At 39.7% G+C, this 15,165-nt stretch overlaps 1 protein-coding gene across 1 annotated transcript; it reads left to right on the plus strand.

Moving 5' to 3' along the window:
• The first annotated feature begins 89 nt into the window (after positions 1 to 89).
• Positions 90 to 5,394, plus strand: LOC120249692. The gene is made up of 8 exons (XM_039258289.1): positions 90 to 263; positions 382 to 678; positions 1,128 to 1,181; positions 1,343 to 3,588; positions 3,688 to 3,957; positions 4,048 to 4,128; positions 4,774 to 4,885; positions 4,982 to 5,394. Exons 1-8 carry the CDS (start codon positions 206 to 208, stop codon positions 5,170 to 5,172), a joined length of 3,309 nt encoding a protein of 1,102 aa, XP_039114223.1. The 5' UTR covers positions 90 to 205; the 3' UTR covers positions 5,173 to 5,394.
• The last annotated feature ends 9,771 nt before the right edge of the window (positions 5,395 to 15,165 follow it).

Here is a 15,165-nt window from a genome sequence, read left to right on the forward strand (position 1 = left end):
TGTCGGTTGAGGTTATCTTTTTTCATTATAACTCCAATATATATAAATTTCTAAACCGCAAACCCCAAATAGTTGGCGGAGTTGTCCGTCTTTCCCTCCAGAATCCCGCCCCCAATTTTTCCCACTCCCTCCCACTGTCCACTGCCGCCCTCCATCTCATCCCTTCCCTCCAATCCATCTCTGAAAACCCCCCGATCATCACACAATGCCCTCCCTCCCCGCTGATTTCGAGGAAACCCAGCCCCTCGATTCCCCTCGATCCGGTGCGTAAACTACAAAGATCTCTTCTTTTTTCCTTTCTTGTTTGCTTTCTTGATAATTTTTCCCTTTAATTATTGATTCTTGAATCACTAAAACCCCTGGCTTGTCTCGATGACGCAGTTGATGGCGGCCGGTTGATGGATCGTCATCTATTTGGCGAGACTCAGGCGCTTGATGATCCGGATTTTGATGATCTGGGGATTTGTGACTGGGGTAAGACCCAATTGATCGACGATGGTGACCAAGACGATATAGGAACGGAGAGAACTGTTGTGCAGAGTGATAGCGAGGGTTTATTGGATGATGGCACTAGCCATTGTGGAGGAGAGACCAAGCTTGGTGTTGATGGTATGATTTCAGAGAAGAAGGAACCTCCTGTGGATTCAGATGCTTCCACTGATGATGAGGGCTGCAAAGGTTCCTTTTTTGCCTCCTCTGCTTGTGTGAGTGCGCGTTTTATTTATTTATTTTATTCATTTTGTAGATATATTGATTTTCATGAACACATTTAACTTTTGATGCCACAACAATGCTCAAGCGTGTCTCTTGGGTTTTGCTAACAGTTTCAACATATAACGTTTTGTTTCCAATTATGTCTTTCTTGATGTTCTTTTCATATTTTGCTGTTGTGTCATGCCAGTTTGTTTGTTGTCATTAAACAGGACCTTTTGTAGATGTTTGGTATCTATTTTGTTTTATGAAATAGCTAGTGTGTGGTTCTAATGAATATGAGGGCCAACACATGGCAAATTTATTTAATGTTATTTTCTTGTTCAATGTTTTATTTTTATTTTTTAATTTTTGGATTATCAGTTTCTCTTATGGACATCAATTTGTTTAACTGGGATGTTGATTTCATGCTACAGGGACACATATCTCTTCTTCATTACTTCTAAATGGAGGTTCTTGCAAGTCTAATGGTGTGTGACCTTCCTGAATTTTCTGTCAGAATATTTTCTTTTTTGTTTCCCACCATGTTTGAGTTGCTTTTTGCTATGAATTAAATAAATCATGTGTGCTAGATTCTGGAACTATGTTTTTCATGCTTATGCAAAGTTTTCCTTTGCAACTGCTTATGTAGGTCCTGTCAGGAGGAATTTTACTTCAGTACGAGCGGCATCTCTGCGGGCTTCTGCCCTTGCCGCTCGCATTGCCGCTCCTAAGACAACTGGTAGTAATCCAAACTCCTCTTGTAGTGACAGTGAGTCCAGTCAAATGCAAGAAGATCTTGTTAGCAGACTGTCTTGTAAACGGGTTCTTGAATTTGATAGCTCACCTAATGCTGCAGCTGATTTAATATCCTGCCATGTTAAAACAGTTGAAGAAAGAGATGAAACTAAGGGTAGGAGTGATGATAATAGCATAATGAAATCCTTTAAAGAGGTGACACCAGAGGAAGAACAAACGATTGGTGGCAACTTGCATGCAGGATTGACTTATGTTCATTCACAAGAACCTGAATCACAGTCCCAGGCTAATGCATTGGATGTTGTGGACAACTTCTTGTTGATTAATGAGATTGGATTATCTCAGGATGTTAACACTGAAAATGCTCATAAAGTGCAGTTAACTCCAATTTCTTGTGTGAAGGGGACACGATCTTTGGCTCAGAAAGTTGATCTGAGAAGTCCAGTTGGAAAGAGAGGGATTTTTGAATGGGTTGATAGCCTTGAGGATGACGGAGGAGGTGATTTTTTCCGCAGAAAAAAAGACCTGTTCTTCAAGAAGAAAGACAAACGAAAAAAATCACAGAGTGTTCCTGCAAAGGCTCGACGCCTTTGTTTGGGAACAACTGAAGATGCAATGCATAGGGTTGTGGAGAATAAAGATTCAATCCCCCGAAACAACTTGGAGACAAGAATCTTTGCTTCTGATTCAAAGCTGATACTAAACGATTCCCTAATAAATGATAAAGCACTTGTTTCCATTAAAGTAAAGAAGAATCTTGACAAGTATTTAGATGAGCTATCAAGTCCAAAGCATCTAGAGCAGCAATTGGAAGCAACTGGTGGCGGTGAAGATGCAATTATGAATGCTGTTGGTCCTGATACCCAAATGGCAGCCGAAGCCATGGAGGCCTTGGGTCAAAACTTGTCAATTATTGGCTCAAAGGATGATGCCCTTCCATTATTTGGTATTGCTGAAAAATCTAGCCATGACACAGTGATTGAAGTGCCACCAAAGAGAGTCTTACGCCAGAGGAGGGTTTCAGAGAATGTTGGAGTGGGTTCTGAATGTAAAAGGGTGCCTCTAAAACGTCACTCAAAAGTAAGCAGGGTTGTCCATAATCTTTCTCCAGAAGGGCAGTCAAATACAGGAAGCTTAGCCAATGGAAATGAATCTTCTGCATCTCTCAATGTAGAAAATAGGGTGTTGGACAGAGATGCTTCTAGGGCCTTGAAAATAATTGATAATCCTGTTGTAAATGGACCTGGATCTATGATTCGAGATTTGACTAGTCACTGTAACAGGTTAGATGTTAATAAGCTGCGTGAGGAGGACTCCAATATCAGATCTCCAGCTAAAGATGTGTTTCATTGCCCCAAAAGGAGGAGAACTTGCCATAGTATTTCAGGTTCTGGTGCCTTGAAAGATAACCCTTGTTTGAAGAACCAATCAGCACTTGTCATCGATATGCTGGCAACAATTGTAAATCCACCAACAGGGCAAAGGAAAAAAATTTTCATCAAAAGTGTTTGTGGAATCCGTGATTTAGCAATTCAGAAGAGAAGAGCAGCTTTCATGCACAAGAAATCCTACTTTGATACGACACCTCCTAACACTGAAAAATCATCCAGAGTATCTGGTGTGAAGACAAGGTCATCTATGAATTCATCTTTATTCAAACATCATCCAGAAAAGAAAGTCACTGGACGCCAAAGGGAAGCAATTTTTAATGAAGCTGGGTTAGCTGATGCTGTTCACGATGACTCTATAGTGGCCACTAGTGATAGGGCAAATAATACAGAAGCAACATTAGGAATGCAAGATGAGGTTTCTATTTGCCATACAAAAGATGGAGGAGAGTGTTCCAAATCAGCGCACACACCCAAAGGAAAAGTTTCACTGTCTGCCCTGAATTGTACATCACCACTAAAAGATGCAGATGCAGTTTCCCCTGTTTGTATGGCTCAAGACCCTTCAAGAATCTCAAGCAAGAAAGGATTCTCAATGTTATCACTTACCAGAGAGCTTACCAGATTAGATGCCACTTCATCAACCCCAAGCCAGATCTCGAAACATTCACGTAGAAGAAAAGATATGGCCAGTGTTCATGTCTTGTTCAGCCATCATTTGGATGGGGATATAATTAAACAGCAAAAGAAGGTTGCTGATTTTTATGGTTTTATTTACCCTCAAGATTTAAATTAAAATTTTCTAATTAATAATTACATGATCTGTTCTTATGTTGGTTTTATTAACTAGATCTTGGCACGCTTGGGGGCTCACTTGGCATCCTCTATGTCAGATGCAACACACTTTGTCACGGATAAGTTTGTACGTACAAGGAACATGCTTGAAGCAATAGCTCTGGGTAAACCTGTGGTGACCTATATGTGGCTTGAAAGTTGTGGACAGGCAAGCTGTTTTATTGACGAGAAAAATTATATATTGAGGGATTTTAAAAAGGAAAAAGAAATTGGCTTCATCATGCCTGTCTCTTTGGCGCGTTCATGCCAAAGCCCACTCTTGCAGGTATTTATCAGTTGCTTGATGCATCTACGTAGATTATAGGTAGGAGCATTTTTTACTATGACATTGCTGATAACTCTCTATTTTTTCTAGGGGAAAAGAGTGTTTATAACACCAAATGTAAAACCTAGCCGAGAAGTTGTTGCAAGCTTGGTTAAAGCAGCTCAAGGCCTGGTATTGTTCGATGCAATATTTTAGACTACATAGCATAAAACTTTTAATTGCCTTTTCTGCACTTTGTGCTTGATTTTTATGTTCTTACAAATTTCTAGGTAGAATGTTGTTGCTGTTAGTTGTGTTTGTTTTTCCAGTTGGTAGGTTTGCTAAATTTATATCCTCATTAGTCATGTTTTCAGCACTTAGTTAAAATCATCAGTAGGTGTCATTGTGTTGGTGTTTATTTTAAATTTGTTTATTCCCATAACTTGTGTGTTGATGCTATTGGTTTTGCTATTCCGCTACTTCAATTTGCTTCTAGCTCAAATATTTTTGTTCAAGTTCTCATGGTCAGTCTCTTAATTATTACAGTTATGCTCTATAGTTTTAGATTTTGTGAAATCTTCCAAAGAAGAATTTGTGATTTAATGAAAGTCAACATGAATTCTTGGCTTAAAATCCGGCAATGCATTTTTTTATCAGAAGATTGTTGATGTTACTTCAAGTTGTATATTTCCCCATTCACAGTAGCTTTAATATAGGAAACCTTTTGATGACATTTGAATCTATTTTTTTTTTTCTTGCATAGCTTCAAACACTCGATCAGTTCTAGTTTACTTCACGCCTATATTCATGCCTAACAATCCCATATTTTAAGTGTAGCCAATAGAGAGGATCGGGAGAAACACGATAAAGGATGACAAACTACTAGATGATCTCTTGGTCCTCTCCTGTGAAGAAGATTACCCGACGTGCATACCTTTACTTGAAAAAGGTAATTACCACCTTATTCTTTAACTACAAAACCAATTATATATATATAACCCCAGATGCCAAATCAAACAGTCGTTGTCTTCTAAACTTAATGCAGGAATGGAAGTTTTCAGCTCAGAACTAGTACTGAATGGCATAGTAATTCAGAAGCTGGAGTATGAAAGGTTGGTAGTTTTAACAAATTCATCAGATCAGACTGAACTTCTCTTTTTAGAGTCTAAGAGGACACGGTCTACAGTGTGGTTAAGATCTGGCTCACAGTTCATCCCTGTAACCAAATGTTCATGATATGTTGTAAGCTCAATCCCCTCAATCCCCTGCCTGTTTTTGCCTTACCTTTTAAACTCCTCTATATCTATCTATCTATCTATCTATCTATCTATCTATCTATCTATCTGTGTTGTGTTTTTTTCTTCATGTTTATTTATGTAAAATATATATACATATAATACAAGGCAAACCAGAAGAATCAAGTTGTTTGTTTGAGTAGGATGTCTTGTTTGCAATCAATGGACACTAATCTTAAAGTCTGGCATGTGTATTGACCGAGGATTCTTGTTGGTTTATTGTAGGGTTTTAGTTAATTAATTAATATTGAAATGATAGAAGGCATGGTAGGTAAATAAACGGAGTGGTGGGAAATAGACTAGTTAAGTCACGTTTCCATGAGGTTTTCATTTGTAATTGCAAGTGTGATTTATGAGGAGTTGGGGAGATCGAAGTGGCATCTCCATTATTTTTGGTCTTCAATTTTGGTTGAAGAAACAAGGTGTGGTTCAAGAAAATAAATGAGATGTAAATGTAATCATCATGAAGGTTTTCAATAATTTTATAATTTTTTTTTTTATGTAATTAACCAATGGTGTTTTGGTCTATTAATATTAAACTTTTTATATTGGGTATTTATATTAGGGAGAATTTAAAATTAAACTTCAAAACTTAGGTAAAACAAAAATGTGTTGTTAATTTTGCAATTATGTTTCATGCACTCGTTGGTGATTTGTTTTTAAATGGGGGAGGGGTGTTTGTTGTTCATTTGTCTAAAAAAAATTTTATGTAATTATGTGTATGAAATATTGTAAATGTTTCCCAAAAGTAATTATATTTACATATATTTTATAAATTTTAAAATTTTTACATATATGAATATTAGTAAATTATTTTTATATTGATTAAAAAAATCAGTTAAAATAGTTAATTATTTTAAAATTATAAAAAATTATCCCAATTTTTTAAAATTAGCCTTATTTAAAAGTTTATTAAAATTCAATTAATTTCTTTTTATTTTAATTATAACTTTTATTAGTTCTTTTCAAATTGTGCCAATTGAAAAAAATTATTTAATACTTTATAAATTTTGTAAATAGAGTCAATAGACAGACGACACATAATAAGGTTGGAGGGAGTAGCATTTCAAACATAAGTCTTAAATATTCATTTTATTTTTATTTTTATTTTTTTCACTTCTATGAAATCCAAAAATTTAATGTTGCCTTTTGCTTTCTTTTCCCCACGTAAATAATATGATTACATGCAAACATTATTATTAATTTTCTTTTAGAGATTTTTAAAGAGTTTATATGCAAATATGGATATATACAAATTTTTAATTTTATAAAATACAAGTAAATAATTTCCTAACAACAACAATTATAATAAGAGTTTTTTATTTGATTGGAATTGAAACTTTTGCACTTTAATTAAAATTAACGGAAGCATCATTCCATCATATTCCAGTAAATAATATCCACGTAAATGAGAACGATTTTTTTTTTTTTACAAAGTAAATGATAACTTTTCATTATTGGTAAAAATATATAATTTTAATTTTGAAAATATTCATTGAAATTGACATTAAATTCAAAATATATTTTCATTAATTATAATAATTTATTAGTGGAAATTGCCAAAAAAACCCTTTAAGTTTGTAAAAATTGCAAAAAGCAGACTTTAGTTTTTGCGATCCCCAAAACCCCTCCTTTTTAAAAGTCTATGTTTTTTTCAAACCCCCAAACCCGCATAGCGGATGTGAGCGGAGTGAGTTTCAAATTTTTTTGGACGAAAATGCCCTTGCATGGGGGAGTCGTGGTGCTGACCCATCTCGGCGATTTGAGAGGAAGTGGGGGTTTTTCAGTAGGAAGCTAACCAGAGAGGCAATTTATTGGAGCCGTTTAATTGCTTTTTCTCAACTCACGTCTTGACTTTTTCCATTTCGAGTCGTCTCGAAGTTGTCTCTACTGCTGAAAGCCTCTGTAATTGGCATTTCATCGACTTTTCCCTTTCCACGCAGTATCTCGAAGGAGAAGTCCCCATGTAACTAGTTGGCATTTCATCGATTCTGCAATCTAAGGTATTGAGTATGGTTTTTATGTTAAGCTGTTACATTACAAAGAAAGATTTTTCGGTTTTGTTTTGTGCTCTGTTTTTGTTGGAAGATATTGAAGTCTGCGAGGGGATTTCTCATCTGGGGTTTTTGTTAGTCTGCGAGGGAGATTTCTCGACTAGGGTTTTGTTTTGTTTTGCGTTTTCAGTATGTATACACTATCGAAAATAGTTTTTCGATTGTTATGATTTTAGTGTAATATTTATAATGTACATTTCCGTTTCGTTTGATATGGTTGCGATTTTACTAAAATGAGGTTGACGTTTAAGAAATGAGATGTTACAGTTTTAACATTTGTTGTCCCTGTTTAAATATTCTCGTCTCTGTTTAACAAAATGGGTCTCTGTTTAACATTTTATATCTACGTTTAATAAGCGAGAGTTCTACGGTTTAAAACCTTATATTTCCGCTTAAACTTTTTGTCAATCTGCATGTTGAATGTGTTGTTATTATCGCGAGGCTTGTGATTATGGCGGTCAACCTAGTTAATGGGCGATGCTATTTGACAGCGGTTGTGGAGACTTTTAGGCTGAATTGAAAGATAACATGACTCCTCGACACTGGGAGATTATTCGAAGGACATCGTTTGCAGCGTTCACTGAGCTGGAAGCTATATACCAAGAGAGGGCCCTTCTTGATTCTCTTTTGCAAAGATGCGATGGTTGCGCAATAAATTAAGGATCGGGGAAAAGCCCTGCTGAGTTTCGAGACCTCGAGATGTGGCCCTCGTTCTTGAGTGCTGCGTTGCGATGGCGGCGCAGTGGTCTTCGGAAGAAAAAAACCCGGTCGCGTTCGAAGGGCGGTATCTATCAAAGACCTACGAGAGCACGAAAGACTCCATCAAGAGCACTCACGGTGCAGACTTGTTCGACGGAGGGAGAAGAAGATAATTTTGTCAAACTCGATGGTGTACCTCATGGGACGGTCCTTTTTCCCAAATACATCATGCTCGGTTCGAGCTGGATCGTTAATTACGTCGATGATCTACCGACGTGGGGCGATACGCGTGGGCGCGAGCGGCGCTAAGTGGCTTATGGAGGATATTCCACGACCGTCCTCGAGTGCAAGATAGATCTGTCGGGGAAGAAGACAAACACATGAGTACATTAAGGGTTTGCTCGGTCGGCTTAACGCGTCGGTTTTCTACGTGGCAAGACGAGGGAAGAAAGTCCGTTTCGGCAAGATCCCAAAGATCTTTGCTACTCTTGTGAAAGTACTTACGGGAGCAAGCGACGGTGAGAAACGAAAGCTTATCATCGCTCGATGGAAAAGAGGTAATAAATCATGGACGATGTTTAACATAAGTCTTTAATGTTTAAACATTTTATTTAGCGTTTAACTTTAGTATTTACCGTTTAAAACTTATTCATACTAGTTTAAATATTTTGTTCTCCGTTTAATTATATTCTATAACGTTTAAATATATAAACACTCTGTTTAAATATAGTTTTTATAGTTTAAAATGAATGATTTCGCTGAAATTGTTTGGTTTACATATGTTAGTTTCTGAGATGGTTCAGCGAATCTTTGAAGAAGAAATATTTGTTGGGGCCAACCGGCGGATGGATGCCGTTGCTCCGGGAACCACTTGCTCGAAGGCGGGATGAGAGGGCGACCTACTTCCGACCCACCGTGCGCACGCATTCCTCAGCCGGAGAAGCCCTCCTACCACGGCGGTTCTGCAACAACCCCTCTACCACGACAGCAGCGAGTCCCCGATTATGGCGTGCCCCGAGCCATGGCGGCCCCTCCGGCCGTGGCGGCCCCACGGTGACATTAGGCGAAGATGTCGCGCTACTCTTATCTGAGGGCATGCGGGATATTGATGACCGAGTTTCCTCGGCATGCGCTCGTGTTGAGGCGCTGGAAGGGCGTTCGCGACCATTTGCGCCGTCCCTCGAAAGAATTGAAGCACCGAGGACGAGCGAGGCGTCGAATTTTGACGACGACGACATCATCGGGGAAGGTCGTTCAAGGTGGCCACATTCGAAGAGACTTGCGAAAAAGAGTAGAACAATCTGCCTCTGTCTCCACCGCGGTGACGATGAAGCAGATGTGACACCATCGGTGGCGATCTTTGTTGTTGAGAAGGACATCGTAGATGATGTGGCGTTCTTGCATTGTTGAGAAGGTTGTTGACTCTCTTCTCGATGAAATCCTCGACCGGTGGGCCATTTGCTCGAGATAGCGGCGTCAAAGATGGACACAATCCACGAAGATCGAGAACAGAGTTAAGGGTGTGTCTCCCGATGATGTTGTTGTCATGGCCACGGTTGAGAAGATCGTCGAATCCGTTCTTGGTGGCAGACGATCTGCGACCAAGCGAGGACACGATCCCACCACAACAAGAACCATGTAAGGATGTATGCGCGGTTGATCTTTGTCGCCGATCGTCCCGCATCGAGCCGGACACAATCCCACGACAAGAACAACCATGTAAGGATGTGTCTGCGGGTTGATCTTTGTCGCCATCGTCCCGCGTCGAAGGAAGATCTTCTGCGAAGACCTCGACCGAGCAACGAGGAGATGATCGAGGCCGATCAAAAATTGGACCCGGATGGCTCGGAAAGCTTTTATTCGAAGAAGAAGAAATGGGTTGGCTGAGTCGTCTTAACAAATATGAGCGAGGAGTTGATGAGGATCTTCCTCAGTCGCTCTATGGACGCGAGTAAGTGTAAAGTTTTTATGATATTGTTTAAAGGTTTTATTATAGTGTTTAACTATTACCTAATAGTGTTTAATACCTTTTATGTTATCATTTAATTTGTCTACTTAACGTTTAATTATATATAATATCATGTAACGATTGATAATATCATTTAAATATTTTCTGATATGGTCTTATTATATCTCATTATCGTTTAACCTCAGACATCGTGTGGAAGAATGACCCATGCTTAGCACCACCGCGACAAATTATACATGCTTGAGGGGAAGGAGATGGTCACTGATGATGTAATGGGACGCTTTCGTATGCATAATACAAAAGTGGGTGAGCGAAAGAACCATATCCTTACTGAAGCGCGCTCATCACCGGACCAGCTTATCTGTTTATGTCAAAGCGGGATGGCACTATGACACAATTATGACTATGATCGGGGGATGTTGTGTACAAGCTGCATGAAAGTTCAAATTGTCATCCTCCCGATAATCATGAATGGCCACTTCCATGTATGTCAGTCACAGACAATGATAAAGCAAGAATACGAGGCATTATTCTTCGTGTCAGGAGTGCGATAAGGGACGCGTTGGACATGGTAAGTTCTTTAATTATGTCCGATTAATATCTGTGTGGTATTTAAGTCGGTATTCTAATCTCGACTTGCATATCTCGACAGCGGAATCTATTCGACATTTGTGTCGATATGGAGTTCATGAGTCTGCATGACGAAAGTACCCACTCGTGCATGACATAGAAACCCCACGCCAAAAACAAGGAAGCGTCGATTGCGCCGTCTACGTCATGCGGTTTATCGAGCAATTACTTTGGGGTGAGAAATTACGGCTACCGCAGACGAGGGCGTTCCTTACCTCGAGTTAAGGTATGTTACCCGTACTTAAGGAGGGAGGCGGTGGGCGTCCATGACAAAGGGGTCGTCGCAGCGGGTTAAATTTTTGTTTTTGAAGAACATGTCTCAGTATATCCGAATGTCGATTTTGTTTTCGAATGTAAATCGGACAAATTCAATTCATTGTTTTCGTGTTCGAAGAGCATGACTTGTATATCTTAATGTAAATTTTGTTTGTTTTGAATTGTAAAGCAGGTTAAATTCCATTCAGTTTCATTTCATTATTTAATTTACGTTCTAATTGTGTACATTTCACTTTCATTGTTTAAATATACTATATATCGTTTAAGTATCAGTTGAAATATTTCAAATTACAGTGTATCCGTTTAAAATAACAATGTCTTTGTTTAAATATGGAAAGTTGCCCATCAATACACAATGTTTCCCTGTCATCGTCGGCTTATTTACAATGCCTAGTTGGCGACAGTTTCATTGTAAGATCGTCGATTGTGACCGGATCCATGGCGGCCAGGGTCTGCAATGTAACTTCGCGGCCATCAAGCGCTTGCGACTCGATCCTCTTTCGTCTAGGCCGCCTAGGGTCGCCTTCTCGTCACGGCGATCGCATGAGCGAAGCTCGCGATATCCGTCTCGAAGGGACCGTCGTCGTCGAGTATGGGGAATATAGCTTCCTTATGCGCCAGGTTTGTAATTGTCGACGGTGAAGTACCCAGCTAATAAATCGATGTCGTTGGTGTCATACTGCGTTATTCTTCTGCTAGCGTGTTTCGCGAGGATACCATAAACTTGCCACTTTCGAGCATGAACAGAGTTACGATGGCGAGATCTACGGAGTTCTTCTGGCTGGTCGATCACTCAGTAGCGATCATCGACACTATGACCAACCACGAAGATTTCGGGTCGTCCTCAACAATGATCTCTACCTTGAATGTATGTACAGGGCATAAGTAGGGTCTCCCATTTGTTCAGCTTGCTCACGCGGTTTACATAACATGCGCATCAACTTGAACACGGCAAATAAGGTTAAACAAAAGGCGATTGATGGTTAAATAATTAGTAAACATGTTTGAACATTATTGTAAATATTTAAAGCGTAAGGATTAATATTTAAAGTCGAGATAAGTGTAATTAAACAAAGATTGAGAATGTTTAAAGGGTGACACTAAATGTTAAGTGAAACCAACATTCATGAGACCTTATGGAGTCGACCATTTTTCATCGCGGTAAATGGCGTGCTTCCTTGATCCAAGCATTGAGCGACTCGCGACGTTTGAATACATCTCACCCCAACGATCACCTCCCGAGCGAGATAATTCGACCCGAGTGTGCCATATCCGATTTATTAATCAACCCGGTGATGAGCTTGGGTGATGTGGTATGCGATTCATTCAGCGGTATCGTCGAAATCTTTAGCCGTGGATGCCCACGCAATCGCGGAAAGCATATAGACCGAGCACTCCTCCTCAATGACTTCCCAAGTCGACATTGGCTTTTCGTAAAATTGGCCTCCAAATGTCGAAGGCGGTATGCGTGTGGCGACGAAGGGAAGACTCTCGCAATTCGCTCACGAGGCCCTTGGACTTGTCCGACACGAAGGTAATTATCTCATGATAATCTCCATCCTCGTATAAGGCATCGCCTAACTTAGATATGAACCAAGTCCAATTGGCATCGGTCTCGTTGTCGACTATACCAAAGGCGACGTGGAAAAAACCATTGTTTCCATCTTTCCCCTGTGGCGCCCGATGAGTGTACCTCGATATTTTTTTCGGGAGGTGTGTACCATCGAGAAACAGCAGCGGCCTGCAAGCCCTCTTGAATCCCACATTACACGCTCTGAACGAAAAGAATGCACGTTTAAAATGATCACCGTCTCTTTCCACGATCGCTTAGCTGCTAGGGATTTGTCTCGACCACCTTATCCACATACCAAAAGCAAAGCGATCGTGGTCGTAGATGTCACTACCGTCGAGGACCACCCGGGCATGCTCTTTTTCCCAACCAAGCACGCTTGTATGGTATGTGGACACCATGTTCCCGAACATGTCCTTACGAATGTCGATGGCCTTGTCTGAGGGGCGGTCCTTGAGCTTACGAATCACTCGTGCGCTAACCCGTTTTTGGACGCTTTTCGGATGCGGCGCTGAACCTATGCCACCACCGCAAGTGTGTGACGGGTTGATTGTCTTGATTACGAAAGTTTTTTTGTTATACTCTTTTGATGCGTGAAGGCGCTGATGACAACCATCGGCGCATTCCACGATCGCCCGATGTTTTTCGATTGTTATGAATTTGAAGTCAAAATTTCTTTTTGATTGCATGATTTCGAATTACATCCCACGAAATGTTCGACACCGTCTAAGCGTTGTCCAATATCGATAGTGACGCTGAGAATGATCGGCGAGGAAGGAAGACATCCACGCCGTCGAGGGTCGCCATGGGGATGAGCTGGAGCACTCGCAGAATCGAATTCACTATGACACTTCGATCGAATGAAAAGATCAATATGTTAGCGGAGAATATAATGTTTAAGTGATAATGACAATATTTAAAGCGTTAAATTAAATACTTAAGCGGGTTAACTAATAACGTAAGCGACTAGTACAGATATTTTTAACCCAGTTGACGGACATATTTAAACACTAATGGCCCCGGACAAGCTGGAACAATTAAAAGAGAAGGAACTTCTGACGAGTAAAACTCGTTTTCGTTAGAGATTCGACAATGGCACATTTTTACGTCTCGACGACAAGATCAACTCTGACACATTTGAAGATGGAGTGCACGTGACACATCCATTTGGAAGTCGACATCGTTTTCTATTAGGCGAAAGCCGTTTTATATCCATTTGGTGTGATGAACTTAACCCCGACGAGAGAAACTTGAGACCCCATCGCTCGTATATCTCACTAACACCAACTCCCAAGAAGTGCGAGTAGTGAACATTAGCACTCTTCCCTCCCCGTTGAATCTAGCAATACCACAAAAAAACTCTCCATAATATATCGGCCGAAAACCAAATCGTACAATTCAAATGAAATGAAGAACAAAAATAAGCCGAAGAAGAAGAAGAAGATGGAAACAACAAACAACAGTCAGATAGACAAACAAGAAAAGTGCATATATATATATATATATATCACTGTCGCGATAAAGACCAAAAAGTGCATAGAGGTTAGACTAGACGTGATGTGATTGGGCGGTATTTTTTTCCCTCCATCGGAAGGCGCAAAAAGGAAAAAAATATGCCATTTGTCGCGATGAAGGCGTATTATCATCGCTCGACATGAGTATCTGTTTAACTCGTCGAGTTTTTTTATGTTTAAAGCGGATACATAGTGTTTAACATAACGATTACAGGTTTAAATAAAAGTCTATATCATGTAAATAATACAGTAAAAGCGTTTAAATATAGTGACTTCATGTTTAAAATATATGTTATTGTTTAAATTGAATGCTTTCATTTGACATCGCGTTGAAGATGGGTACCTCTGGGTCATCTGATTAAACATCTTTCACGTATTTTCTTAAACACCGTTGTCATTGTTTAAAAAAGTATGATCGTATTGTTTAACTTTTTTTCTATTGTTTACAATGAGCGTTCTTTTTGTTTCCCACATTGTTTTTACTAGGTCTCTATTTAAATTTCGAAGTTCACATTCAAATAAAAACATTCGTTTACGATATTTACAAAAACATTTACAAAAACATTTTACAACATTTACAACATTTACAACATTTACAAGGACTTTTGGACACTCACGACTCGACCCTCAGTATAGCGAAACAAGTGTCATGTACGTTCGAATGCTCGCAGCGGTTGCATAACATGCGCATCAACTTGAACACGCATGACATACAAAAGGTTAAACAAACACATTCATGAAAAAGCGACTATTAATCGATGTATCGTGAGTGGGACTTAGCGAAGATCTTGGTAGTTAAACCCGAGCGACATGGTTGTATGTCGGCGTAATGTTCTTAAGCGGTAACAAAAAGTCTCGAGTGATAAATATCAACCCGTCTTAAAGGATGTTTCAGACCTCCTCCTCTAGAGAATCCTCCCCTGATCACGTAATACGTGAAAACTTTCTTTTTACCCAAGTCGAAAAGCTCGCATAATTGCTTCCCGTCGTCCACTGTTGGAGAATCCTCCGCATTCGAGACGATTATCGCGAGCATTTTCGGCTCAGGCGAAAAAGATAATTTAACTTGTTGCGTGATTACGAGTGATTGATTCTCGAGATAAGGAAGGAGGTTCACGAAACATCCTTTCGAGATAAGTGGTTGTCCGTGGGAAGAGGAGGAAGAGGAGGAGGAGGATGATGAGGGGACGGCGGCGAGTGGTTGTCCGTGGGAAGGGTTCTT

This window comes from Dioscorea cayenensis, chromosome 19, assembly GCF_009730915.1.
Source record: "Dioscorea cayenensis subsp. rotundata cultivar TDr96_F1 chromosome 19, TDr96_F1_v2_PseudoChromosome.rev07_lg8_w22 25.fasta, whole genome shotgun sequence".
NCBI classification, from domain to species: domain Eukaryota; kingdom Viridiplantae; phylum Streptophyta; class Magnoliopsida; order Dioscoreales; family Dioscoreaceae; genus Dioscorea; species Dioscorea cayenensis.